The 14,671-nt window shown below is 36.7% G+C and overlaps 1 protein-coding gene across 2 annotated transcripts in view; it reads left to right on the forward strand.

Moving 5' to 3' along the window:
* The window catches only part of BRCC3 (BRCA1/BRCA2-containing complex subunit 3), an 81,695-nt gene that overhangs the window by 50,254 nt on the left and 16,770 nt on the right, over positions 1–14,671 (forward strand). Inside the window, exon 8 of one of the 2 annotated variants that reach the window (XM_078363720.1) lies at positions 7,099–7,173. The exons of the other annotated variant lie outside the window; for it this stretch is intronic. Within the exon in view, the coding sequence (XP_078219846.1) occupies positions 7,099–7,173 (75 nt within the window). The remainder of the gene's footprint in view (positions 1–7,098; positions 7,174–14,671) is intronic. 2 annotated transcript variants of the gene reach the window in all.

Below are 14,671 nucleotides of genomic sequence, written 5' to 3' on the forward strand. Positions count from 1 at the left end.
ACAATCATAAGCAAAAAGAACAGAGCTGGAGGCATCATGCTCCCTGACTTCAAACTATACTACAAGGCTACAGTAATCAAAGCAGCATGGTACTGGTACCAAAGCAGAGATATGGACCAATGGAATGGAACAGAGGCCTCAGAGGCAACACCACACTTCTATAACCATCTGATCTTTGACAAACCTGATAAAAACAGGCAATTGGAAAAAGATTTTCTGTTTAATAAATGGTGTTGGGAAAACTGGCTGGGCAGAAGCAGAAAGCTGAAACTGGACACCTTCCTGATACCTTACACTAAAATTAACTCCAGATGGATTAAATATTTAAACATAATGCCAACTACCATAAAAGCCCTTGAAGAAAACCTAGGCAATACCATTGAGCACATAGGCATAGTTAGGCAAGGACTTATGACTAAAACACCAAAAGCAATGGCAACAAAAGCCAAAATAGACAAATGAGGTCTAATTAAACTTAAGAGTTTCTGGTCTTTTATTCTATATTTCTATGGCACCTTTTCTGTGTTTAAATACATGAATGTTTGTCATTGTGTTTTAGCTGCCTATGGTATTCCATATGGTAACATGTTGTAGAGGTTTATAGCATAGGAGCAATAGGCTAAACCATATAGCCTGGGCATATAGTAGGCTCTACCATCTAGTTTGGTATAAGTATACTCTATGATGTTTGCATGACAATCAAATTGCCTAGTGATGCATTTCTCAGGATATATCTCCATCAATAAGTGATGCATGACTATATGCCCATTCAATCAAATATTATTTATGAAAAAGAAACAAAGTACAGAAATATGCTATATTCTGAAAGAATTTGAAAACATAAGTGAAAGAAGCTACAAAAAAGTCACATATTATATGATTTCACTTATAGGAAGTATCCAGAATAGCAGAATCCATAGAGACTGAAAGCAGATTGTTGTTGGCCTGGGTTGGCAGGAAGGAAGAATGTCAACTGTTTAATGGGTATGGGGTTTTATTTTGTAGTAACAAAAATGTTTTTGAACCATATAGAGGTGGTGGTTGTACAACATTTTGAAGGCACTAAATGCCACTGAATTGTTCACTTTAAAATGGTTAATTTTACATTATGTGAATCTCACCTAAATTTTAAAAAATATATAAAAGAGTTTGAATGGATGTTTTTCCAAGGATGATATGTAAATGGTCAATAAGCATGTGAAAAATCGCTCCAAATCATTAGTCTTTAGGGAAATACAAAAAAAAAAAAAAAAAACCCCGAGAGAGATAATACTTCCCACACACTACTACCAAGTGCTGTCTACAGATCCAATGCAATCCCTATCAAAATTCTAACATTTTTCACAGAAATAGAAATACAATTCTAAAATTCATATGAAACTACAAAAGTTCCTGAATAGCCAAAGCAATCTTGAGAAAGAAGAGCATAGCTGGAGAAATCACACTATGGGATTCCACAGTATATTATAAAGCTATAATAATCAATGCAATAAGGTATTGTCATAAAAATAGACACATAGTTCTTTGTAGATTCTGGATATTAGTCCTTTGTCAGATGGGTAGATTGCAAACATTTTTTTACCATTTTGTTGGTTGCCAGTTCACTCTAATGATTGTTTCCTTCTGCACAGAAGCTCTGGAGTTTAATTAGATGCCATTTGTCTATTTTGGCTTTTGTTGCCAATGCTTTTGGTGTTTTAGCCATCAAGTCCTTGCCTATGCCTATGTCTTGGATGGTTTTGCTCATGTTTTCTTTTAGGGTTTTTATGGTGTTAGGTCTTATGTTTAGATGTTAATCCATCTGGAGTTAATTTTAGTGTAAGGTATCAGGAAGGGGTCCAGTTTCTGCTTTCTGCACATGGCTAGCCAGTTTTCCCAACACCAATTATTAAACAGGGAATCCTTTCCCCATTGCAAGAAAAACACAAGCCCATTCAAAAGTATGCAAAGGATATGAACCAGCACTTTTCAAAAGAAGACATCTATGAGGCCAAGAAACATATGAAAAAGTGCTCATCATCACTCGTCATTTGATAAATGCAAATCAAAACCACATTGAGATATCATCTCATGCCAGTTAGAATGGCGATCATTAAAAAATCTGGAGACAACAGATGCTGGAGAGGATGTGGAGAAATAGGAACACTCTTACACTGCTGGTGGGAGTGTAAATTAGTTCAACCATTGTGGAAGACAGTGTGGCGATTTCTCAAGGACCTAGAAATAGAAATTCCATTTGACCCAGCAATCCCATTACTGGGTATATATCCAAAGGACTATAAATCGTTCTACTATAAGGACACATGCACACGAATGTTCATCGCAGCACTGTTTACAATAGCAAAGACCTGGAACCAACCCAAATGCCCATCGATGATAGACTGGATTGGGAAAATGTGGCACATATACACCATGGAATACTGTGCAGCCATAAAAACCAATGAGTTCATGTCCTTCATAGGGACATGGATGAATCTGGAAACCATCATGCTCAGCAAACTGACACAAGAACAGAAAATCAAATACCGCATGTTCTCATTCCTAGGCGGGTGATGAAGAATTAGAACATGTGGACACAGGGAGGGGAGCATCACACACTGTGGTCAGTTGGGGGGACTAGGGGAGGAACAGTGTGTGGTGGGGAGGGATAACAGGAGAAATACCAGATACAGGTGATGGGAGGAGGAAGGCAGCAAACCACCTTACCATGTTTGTACCTATGCAACAATTCTGCATGATCTGCACATGTGCCCCAGAACGTAAATTACAATTAAAAAAACAAAACAAAAGACATATAGACTAATGGGAAAATAAAGAGCCCAGAAATAAAGCCACACTTATGCAGTTAACTAACCGTCAACAAAGATGCCAGGAATATTCAATGGGGTCTCTTCAATAAATGGTGTTGGGAAACAGGATATCCACATGTGAAAGAATGAAAGTGGATCCTTATCTCACATATATATAAAAATCAACTTAAAATGAATTGAAGACTTAAGCATAAGACCTAAAAGTGTAAAACTACTAGTGGAAAGTGGAAGAAAAACTCCTTGACATTGGTCTTGCCAAAGATTTTATGAATACAACTCCAAAGGCACAGGCAACAAAGGAAAAAAAAAAAAAACAGGTGGGACTGCATCAGACTAAAAAAATCCACACTGGCCATTAGGGAAATGCCAATCAAAACCACATTGAGATACCATCTCACGCCAGTTAGAATGGCCATCATTAAAAAATCTGGAGACAACAGATGCTGCAGAGGATGTGGAGAAATAGGAACACTTTTACACTGCTGGTGGGAGTGTAAATTAGTTCAACCATTGTGGAAGACAGCGTGGTGATTTCTTAAGGACCTAGAAATAGAAATTCCATTTGACCCAGCAATCCCATTACTGGGTATATACCCAAAGGATTATAAATCGTTCTATTATAAGGACACATGCACACATATGTTCACTGTGGTGCTGTTTACAATAGCAAAGACCTGGAACCAACCCAAATGCCCATGGATGATAGACTGGACAGGGAAAATGTTGCACACATACACCATGGAATACTATGCAGCCATTAAAAACAATGAGTTCGTGTCCTTTGTATAGGGACATGGATGAACCTGGAAACCATCATTCTCAGCAAACTGACACAAGAACAGAAAATCAAACAGCACATGTTCTCACTTACAGGTGTCAATGAGTTCTCACTGACACAGGGAGGGAAGCATGACACACTGGGGTTTGTTGGGGGGAGAATAGAGGAGGGACAGTGTAGGGTAGGGAGGTTGGGGAGAAATAATATGTGGAGAAATGCCAGATATAAGTGACAGGGTGATGGAGGCACCAAACCACATTGTCATGTATGTACCTATGCAACAATCCTGCATGTTCTACACATGTACCCCAGAACGTAAAGTGAAATAATAATATATATATATTTATACTTGTATTTCCAAAGTCTGTACAGCAAAGGAAACTGAACAAAATGAGAAGGCAACCTACAGAATGGGAGACAATATTTGCAACCCACATATTTGATAAGGGGGCTGATATCCAAAATGTATAAAGAACTTATCCAGGTCAATAGCAAAAAAAAATACAAATAATATGATTTATAAATGGGCAAAGATCCTGAATGGACATTTTTCCAAAGAAGACATATAAATGGCCAGTAAGTACATGTAAAGGTACTCAACATCACTAATCTGAGAAATGCAAATCAAAACCATAATAAGATACCACATCATACCTGTTAGGATGGCTATTACCAAAAAGTTAAAGATAGAAAACAGTATGGAGATTCCTCAAAAAACAAAAAATTAGAACTACAATATGATTTAGCAATCGCATTTCCAGGAATTTATCCAATAAAATTGAAATCAGTGTCTCGAAAACATGGTGAATTCCCATGTTCATTGCACTATCGTTCACAATAGCCAAGATGTAGAAACAACTTAAATGTCCATTGATGGATGATTAGATAAAGAAAATGTGATGGACAGACAGACAGATAGATAGATAGATGCACAGTGGAATATTATTCAGCATTAAAAAATGACATCTTGCCATTTGTAACAACATGTATGGACCTACAGAGCATTATACAAAGTGAAATAAGACAGATACGGAAAGACAGATACTGTATGATCTCACTTATATGTGGAACTAAAGAAATAAAACTCAGACAGTAAATAGGTAGTTGCTGGGGTGGGGAAATGGAATTTTGGTCAAAGGGTGCAAACTTTCATTTATAAAATGAATATATTCTGGATTTATTTACAGATGGTAACTATACTTAACAATACAGTGTACTTGAATTATTTGTATTATTGTATAGTACAATATTGTATACTTTAAATTTGGTAAGAGAGTAGATTTTAAATTTTCTTTCTTTTTTTTTTTTTGAGACGGAGTTTTGCTGTTGTTACCCAGAGTGGAGTGCAGTGGCACGATCTCAGCTCACCGCAACCTCTGCCTTCTGGGTTCAAGCAATTCTCCTGCCTCAGCCTCCCAAGTAGCTGGGACTACAGGTGCACGCCACCATGCCCAGCTAATTTTTGTATTTTTAGTAGAGACAGGGTTTCACCTTGTTGACCAGGATGGTCTCGATCTCTTGACCTCGTGATCCACCCACCTTGGCCTCCCAAAGTGCTGGGATTATAGGCATGAGCCACTGCGCCCGGCCTAAATTTTCTCACTACATACACAAAATGGTAAATTCACGTGGCAATTAATGTGTTTAATTGTAGTAATCACTTCACAGTATATGTGTGTGTCAAAATATAAAGCTGTACACCTTAAATATATTATCTGTATATTACACCTCAATAAAGCTAGGGGGAAAATGGTGGTGATATCACCTCTAGTGGTGATATACAAATGGCTAATAAATACATGAAAAGATGTAAATATCATTAACCATTAGGGAAATGCAAATCAAAACTATAGTGAGATACCACCTTACACCCATTAATATGGCTACTATTAAAAAAACAGAAAATAACAAGTGTTGGCAAAGACATGTATAAATTGGAACCCTTGTACCTTGTTGATAGAAATGTAAAATGGTACAGCCACTGTGGAAAATGTTATGGTAGTTTCTCAAAAAATCAAGAATATAATTGCCACATGCTTCAGCAGTTCCACTTTTTGGTATATACCCAAATGAATTGAAAGCAGGCTCTCATAGATAGTTGTGCAACCATGTTACTAGCAGCATTATTTACAACTCAGTTTCTTAGCCTTTTAAAAAATATTTTTGCCTTTGTCTGTTTGTTAATTTCTTCTACTTGTGTTTTATTGTTGTATTGTTCTAAAATCTTGAGGTGAAAACCAGGTTTATTTTCCATCTTGCTGGTTTTCTAATAAATACATTTGAGGTCATACATTTTCCTCTTCATTTTGGCCCCACCGATTTTGATGTATATATAGTACAGTAGTTCTGATGTTTTTTGTTTATTTCCTTATAAATCATTTGTACTTTCCATTTTTATTTCCCTTCAACCCAAGGATTATTTAGAAGTGCATTTAAAGGCTGGGCATGGTGGCTCATGCCTATAATCCAAGTGCTTTGGAGACCAAGGCGGGCGGATCACCTGAGGTTGTGAGTTCAAGACAGGCCTGACCAACATGGTGAAACCCCATCTTTAAAAACAAAGAAGTGCATTTAAAAATTTAAAACTTTGAAATTTCCTGTTGTTTAGGTTTGAGGGAGGGACTAGTATGTTAATTTTTAACAATACATTATGGTAACTGATTGTGGCCTGTGTAATATCAGCCTTATGGATTTTTAAAATATTTCCTTTGTTACCTAGAACAGGGGTCCGCAAACCATAGCCTGTAGGCCAGGTTGGCCTGGGGCCTATATTTGTAAATCAAGTTTTATTGGAACATAGCTACATCCATTTATTTACATATCGTCTATGACTCCTTTCCAGCTATGATCGTAGAGCTGAGTGTTGTAATAGAAACCCTGTGGCCCACACAGCTTAAAATATTTACTATCTGGTCTTTACTTCAAGAGTTTGCTGATTCCTGACTAAAACATAGTCAATTTTCACAGCTTTTTCATTTGGGTTGGAAATATGTATATTTTTTCTTGGATACAGGTTCCTTATACCCCTGTTAGAATAAGTTTAAGTTGTGTTATACCAACCCTTATATCCTTCATTGTGGTTTTGATTATCAATATCTGAGAGAGATGTGTATAAACTTCTTATCACAACTAAATTTGTCCACTTTCATGTTTTAGTGTCCTTTGAAGCTGTTTTTTTTTTTTTAAGTGCAGAGTGTTGACAGGTCATCAACTATTAAACTTCTTTGCTGTTCTTCCTCCATACAGTATGAAATAGTCCTCTTTATCCTATTTATTTTTTATTTATGCCTTGAATTCTTTCTAAGAATATTATTGTTCTGGTCAGGATTAGATTCAGCAGCATATGTTAGAAAAAAATTTAAATTAGAAATAAAATTAGTTTAAACAAGAAACATTTTTTGGGGGGAGTAAAAGAAGTCTGAAGATTGATCTCTGGGCTCTGCAGTGTCTTCAGGGACACAGGCTCCTCTCTTCTGCTTCACCATCTTGGTATATGGTTTCCATCCTAAGGTCCCTTCATGGTCCACGAGACTTCTGGAGCTCCAGCAAGCACATCTCCATTGAGGGCCAGAAGGAAGAGGAAAGGTAGGAAGGCATAAAGGGGCCTGTCCCCCCTCAACTGACTTCCAATAAGTAACCTTCCCAGAAGTCCCAGAAAGCAATTCCACTTCCATCTCACTGGCAGAACTCAGTCAAGTGGCCATATCTAAGCTACCAAGGAGACTAGGAAATCTAGTCTTTTTCTTCACATAGCTCTGTCTTTGCTAAAAATGGACATTCTGTTATCAAGGAGAAAGGTGAGAATGCACAGCAATCTGCCACTGCCTGTTGTGTATTATAGTTCTTGTTAGCATTTGTTTGCCTGTTAAAACTTGTTCCATTCTTTTATTTTTGACCTTCCTCAGTTATTTTGTTTTAGGTATGCCTCTTATAAAATATAGCGAGATCTTGAGTGTTTTGGTTTTAAACAATCAGAACATTCGTCTCTTAATAGGTGAACGTCATACATTCATTTTATTACCATTGCTGATATATGTGGTAATATTCCTGCCATTATCTTTTTTGGTTTCTGTTTGCTATGCTTTTAAATTTTTTCCCTTTCATGTCACTGGCACTGATTGAGTTTTCTGTTGTGATTTTTCTGTTTTAGGAATTGTCCTTACTAAATCAATTTTTAAAGTTATTACTTATTTTATTAAATATTGTGTTTTGAAATAATACTAGATTTACAGTAAAGTTGTAAGAATAGTATTAAGGATTCCTGGATATGCCTCACCCAGATTTCCTAAATGTCAGTATTTTGTCACATTTCTATTGTCATTTTTCTCTTTATAGTATGGATTTTTTTTCCTGTACCATTTGAGAGTAAGTTGCACACATGATGCCTCTTCAGTAGGCGTTTCCTTAGGCATTTCTTAAATAACCAGAATATAATTGTCAGTATCAGGAAATTAAAATCCATACAGCATTATTATCTAATCCATAGATAGTATTCAAATGTTATCACCAATTTTTTAATTACATTCTTATAACAGAAGTAAAAAACCTTTATTCCAGGTTCACATATTGCATGTGATTGTCTTGGCTATTTAGTCTCCTATGATTTCAAACAGCTCCTATGTCTTTTGTGACCTAAACAGTTTTGAACACTATTAAAGGCCAGTTATTTTGGAAAATGTCTTTCATTTTGCATTTCTTCGTGTTTTATCATGATTCGATGTAGATTATATTCTTTCGGCAAGAACGCCACTGAAGTTATGTTGGTTCTTTTGATGATTTGTATAAGGAGCCACATGATGTCAATTTGTTCTATTACTGGTGATTTTAACTTTGACCACGTGCTTAAGGTAGTGCCTGATAGGTTTTTCCACTGTAAAGTTAATTATTCTCTTTGATATTAATAAACAGTTGGCCCTCCATATTCATGGATTCTGCGTCCATTGATTCACCCAACCCTGAATTAAAAATATTTGGGAGAAAAACTGCATAAATGCTGAACATGTAGAGACTTTTTTTAGTCATTATTCCCTACACTGTACAGTATAATAATAATTTCTTTTGAGACAGGGCTCAAGTGATCCTCCCTTGTCAGCCTCCCAAGTAGCTGGGACTACAGGCATGTGCCACCATACCTGGCTATTTTTAGTGTGGGTGTATTTTTTTTGTAGAGGTGGGGTTTTACTGCGTTGCCCAGGCTGGTCTCAAACTCCTGGGCTGAAGTGATCTACCCATCTCAGCCTCCCAAAGTGCTGGGACTACAGGTATGAGCCAGTGTACCCAGCCTGTATGAGGTATTGTAAATAATCTAGAGATGCTAAGTAATCTAGAGAGAATTTAAAGTATACAGGAGGATGACATTATATGCAAATATTGCACCCTTTTATATCAGGGACTTGAACATCATTTGGTGTCTGTGGGAGGTCCTGGAACCAATCCCCCACAGATACGATGGGATGACTGTATCTTGTAGGGAGTTTTAGCGTTCATCAATTAGTATTTCCTAAATTATTTATTACTAAGATGTTTGTCACATGGCAGTGTTCTAATTCCATCATTCCTTCAACATTTACTAGTTGGTATTTTACTTTAAGAAAGAGTTTTCTCTTCTGATTATTTATTCATTTATTTATTTATATTAATGCGAACACCTGGATTCTTATTTTATTCAATGGGTTTTAATCCATCACTATAGTTATTTGGAGGCACCCATGCTTCATAAATGGCTAGTGGAAGTTTTTCCTGTGTTCTTTTGACCTACTCCCATCCTTCTTTGAGTACTACCTGATTTTCTAGCACAAGTAGATGTTCCAGGTTTGCCTCATTTTTTCCTCTACCCAGCCTGGATTCATTATTTCTCCAAGGAGCCTTGGTTCCTTTTTTTTTTTTTTTGAGATGGAGTGTCACTCTTGTTACCCAGGCTGGAGTGCAATGGCGTGATCTTGGCTCACCGCAACCTCTGCCTCCTGGGTTCAGGCAATTCTCCTGCCTCAGCCTCCCGAGTAGCTGGGTTTACAGGCACACGCCACCATGCCCAGCTAATTTTTTTTTTATTTTTGTAGAGACGGGGTTTCACCATGTTGGCCAGGATGGTCTCGATCTCTTGACCTTGTGATCCACCCGCCTTGGCCTCCCAAAGTGCTGGGATTACAGGCTTGAGCCACCGCTCCCGGCCCCTTTTTTTTCTTAGATAGCTTTATTGAGGTACAATTGGCATGATAAATTGCACATGTTCAAAATACACAATTCGTCAATAAGTTTTGATATTTATACAGCTGTGAAACCATTGCTATAATCCAGATAATGAAAATTTCTGTCACCCCCAAACATTGCCTTGTACCTCTTTGTGATTCTTCCCTTCCGTCACACCCTATCACTTCTACAACTACAGAAAACCCTGGTCTACTCTTACTAGAGATTGGTCTTCATTTTCTAGAAACTTTTGCATGTGGAATCATAGAGTATGTACTTTTTGTCTGTCTCCTTTCATACACCATAATTATTCTGAGATTCAGCCATGTTGTAGCATGTTTCAATAGTTTGCCCCTTTTATTACAGAATAATATTAAATTGTATACATATTACCACAATATGTTTATCCATTCACCTGTTGATGGATATTTGAGTTATTTATAGTTTTTGTCTATTACAAATAAAGCTGCTTAGAACATTTGCATATTGGTTTTGGTATGGATATATGCCTTTTCTTTCCTTGGGGAAACACCTAGGATGACACTGGCTGAACATACGGTAGATATGTGTTTGATTTTTTTAAGAAACTGATAGACTGTTTCCCAATACTGCCTGCTAGGATTTTAATTTGGATTATGTTGAGTCTATGGATTCGTTTTGGGGAGAACTAACATATTAATAATATTGAGTCTTCCAAAGTGTGGACATGGTATATCTCTCTATTTATATAGATATTTAATTATCTCAATAATGGTTTTTAGTTTTCAATATACAGATCTTCCATATCTTTTGTCATATTTATCACTTTACATTTCATGTATTTATGTTATTGTAAATATGATTGTATTCATTTCAATTTCCTATTATTTACTGATACTATATAAAAATATAATTCATTTTTGTATATTGAGTTTATATCCTACAACCTTGCTAAATTCAATTAATTTTTAAGAGCTTTTTTGAAGGGCCCATTGGATTATCTACAGGTGATTATGTCATCTGTGAATAAAGGTAGTTTCACTTCTTTCTTTCCTATGTGGATGCCTTCTGTTTATTTCTCTTGCCTTATTGCATTGTTAGAACCTCTAATAAACTGTTGAATACAGCTGGTAAGAGTGGTCATGGTAACTTTGTTTCTAATCTTTGGAGAAGTTATTTACTCTTTCACCATTAAGTATGATGTTACCTGAAGATTTTTCATAGATTCCCTTAATCAGTTTGAGGAAGTTTCTTTTATTCCTAGATTGGTAAGAATATGTTTTTAACAAAAAATAGATGTTGTATTTTGTCAAATGTTTATCTCCTTTATAGACTAATTAGCTGTAGTCTTTTGTTATTTTGGTGATTGCTTTAGGTTTTTCATAGGGTCTGTCAACATTGTCACTATTGACATTTTGGGTCACATAGTTGTGTGTGTGGGTGGAGATGGGGGGTGCCATTCTGTGCATTGTTGAATGTTTATCAGTATCGCTGACCTCCACCTACTAGGTGCCAATAGCCAATTGTCATAATCAGAAATGTCTCCAGACTTAGCCAAATGTTTCCTGCAGGGAAAAATTACTTGTGTAATTTTTTTGATATATCACTAGTTTATAGCATACATTTGTTACATGTCACAGTCTGTCTTCAAATGATATTTTACTAGTTTACACATAATATAAGAATCTTGCAACAACATACTTTCATTTCTCCCCTCCTGGTCTTTGTGCCACTGTGATCACACATTTTACATGCATGTGTGTCATAAGCTTTACTTTAAATAGTTTATTATCATTTCAAGAAATTTAAATAATAAAAGGCTTTGTATTTAACTATATGGTTAACCATTTCAAATGCTCTTAGTTTCTTTGTTTACATCTGGTATCATTTTAAGATCTCTAGAGTTCTCTTCCTATGCAGTTCTTTCCTCCATAGTACTTTACCTTGCAAACACAAGCTGTCTTAGCCTTCCCAGAGTCTCAGCTCCATTTCCTCAACTTGGCATCTGCCAAACTCTACCTGGGGGTTGGTTCTCCTCCCTGTGCTTCAGCTTGGAAACTTTCTCCAGTTTACCTCTGAGTTCAACCTGATAACTCCAATTCTATTTTCATTCATTCTAGCATTCTCCTTTTCCATATTTGCAACTTTTTCCTTAAAAAGAAAGATGCCTTGCTTCTGCTAGCCACAATATTTACTTGTTACTCAGCCCTATAATATACAGAAAGTAGTTTCAGGATTGCTAATCTATATCACCATGAAAGAAAAACCTACTAACTAGAAATCAATATTTGTTGACAGTTCTTTTTATTAAGCTTTATTGAGATATAATTAACATGCAGAAAAGCACATTTTTACTGTATACATTTTGATGAATTTGGACATATGCTTAAGAGTATATACTCAAAAGAGTTACTTGGATTTAGTGTTTTTCCCCTCTGATCACTTCAGTGTGGTTATATGATTCATTTGAAAATTTTTGCAATCTACCCATCTGACAAAGGGCTGAATATCCAGAATCTACAAGAACTAAAGCAGATTTACAAGAAAAAAACAAACCCATTCAAAAGTGGGCAAAAGATATGAACTAGCACTTTTCAAAAGAAGACATACATGAGGCCAACAAACTAACGAAAAAATGCTCATCACTGGTCATCAGAGAGATGCAAATCAAAACCACATTGAGATACCATCTCACGCCAGTTAGAATGGCGATCATTAAAAAATCTGGAGACAAGAGATGCTGGAGAGGATGTGGAGAAATAGGAACACTTTTACACTGTTGGTGGGAGTGTAAATGAGTCCAACCATTGTGGAAGACAGTGTGGCGATTCCTCAAGGACCTACAAACAGAAATTCCATTTGACCCAGCAATCCAATTACTGGGTATATACCCAAAGGATTATAAGTTGTTCAATTATAAAGACACATGCATATGTATATTCATTGTGGCACTGTTTATAGTAGCAAAGACCTGGAACCAACCCAAATGCCCATCAATGGTAGACTGGACAAAGAAAATGTGGCACATATACACCATGGAATATTATGCAGCCATAAGAAAGATGAGTTCATGTCCTTTGTAGGGACATGGATGAATCTGGCAACCATCATTCTCAGCAAACTGACACAAGAACAGAAAATCAAACACCACATGTTCTCACTCATAGGCGGGTGTTGAACAATAAGAACACATAGGCACAGGGAAGAGAACATCACACACTGGGGTCTGTTGGGGGGTGGGGGGCTAGGGGAGGGACAGCAGGGAGTGGTGAGGTTGGGGATGGATAACATTGGGAGAAATGCCTGATGTAGGTGACGGGGGGGATGGAGACAGTAAACCACCATGGCATGTGTGCAACAATCCTGCAAGATCTGCACATGCACCCCAGAACTTAAAGTGCAATAAAAAAAAAAAAGAAAAACAGGTTTTTCTTGTTTGTTTTCCATTTTTGGATTTTTTTTAACCCATACTTTTTTCCCCTTTAGAGTATATGAAACATCAACATGGTTCCGAAAGTCAGATCTATATAGAGTTTATTTTGTGTAGACTAACATATGAATCTAATTTTATCTCTTTCTAAATGGCAATGCACCTGTTCCAAAATCACTGATTAAAAAGTTTATGTTAGGCCAGGCGCAGGGGCTCATGTCTGTAATCCTAGTACTTTGGGAGGCTGAGGCAGGTGGATCACTTGAGGTTACAAATTTGAGACCAGTCTGGCCAAGTTGGTGAAACCCCATCTCTACTAAACATACAAAAATTAGCTGGGCATGGTGGTGGGTGCCTATAATCCCTGCTACTCAGGAGGCTGAGACAGTAGAATTGCTTGAACCTGGGAGGCAGGTTTATCTTCACATCAGCAATTTTACATGCCACCTTTTACCATACACGAAAGCTCCCTATTCACTTGGATCTGTTTCTTAACTTTCTGTTCTATCATCTGTTCATTTAATTATCATCACATTAATTATAGCGGCTTTATTGTGTGTTTTATTATTTCTAGGGCTAGTCTCCATCCTAGCTTTTCTTTTTCAGTGTTTCAGCAGTGTTTCCCTGACTTTTTTTTTTTTTGTGACGGAGTCTTGCTCAGTCACCCAGGCTGGAGTGCAGTAGTACGATCTTAGCTCATAGCAGTCTCTGCCTCCCGAGTAGCTGGGATTACAGGCACGCACCACCACTTCTGCCTAATTTTTGTATTTTTAGTGGAGACAGAGTTTCACCCTGTTGCCCAAACTGGTCTCAAACTCCATACCTAGGGTGATCTGCCCATCTCGGCCTCCCAAAGTGCTGGGATTACAGGCATGAGCCATCGCGCCCATTTGAGATCCTGACTATTCTTACATATTTAGTTTTTCATGTGAACCTTACTGTCAGCTTGTCTAGCTCCAGATAAAAACTTTTTGATATTTCTATTGAGACTGTGTTAAATTTATAAATTAATCTGTGATGTTGCATCATCCCATCCAAGAGCACTGGCTGTCTTTCCATTTGCTGTAGTCTACTTTGGTGTCTCTCAGGAGTGTTGTTTTTCTCATATAGGTTTTGCATATGTCTTGCTGAAATTTATTCTTAAGGATTTATCTTCTTTTTGCTTTTGTGAATTTTTTTTTCTATTACATTCTCTGTTTTTTGCTTGTATATTTGAAGGCTATTATTTCTGTATCAAATCCCATCTGTAAATAGTTTTACTTATTTTCCAATTCCTAAACCTCGAATTGATTTCTTAAATATAACTGTATTACCTAATATCTTCTTTATAATATTATATTGTAGTGGAAATAGTAGATATTCTTGCTTTGTTTGTGATCCTCATGGAAATTCCTGTAGCATTTCTTCATTAAGAAAGATTCTGTATTCAGGAATAAAGTATATACCCTTTTCATATTAAGAAAGTATCCACAAATTCCCACTTTT

This window comes from Callithrix jacchus, chromosome X (genome assembly GCF_049354715.1).
Source record: "Callithrix jacchus isolate 240 chromosome X, calJac240_pri, whole genome shotgun sequence".
Taxonomy (NCBI): domain Eukaryota; kingdom Metazoa; phylum Chordata; class Mammalia; order Primates; family Cebidae; genus Callithrix; species Callithrix jacchus.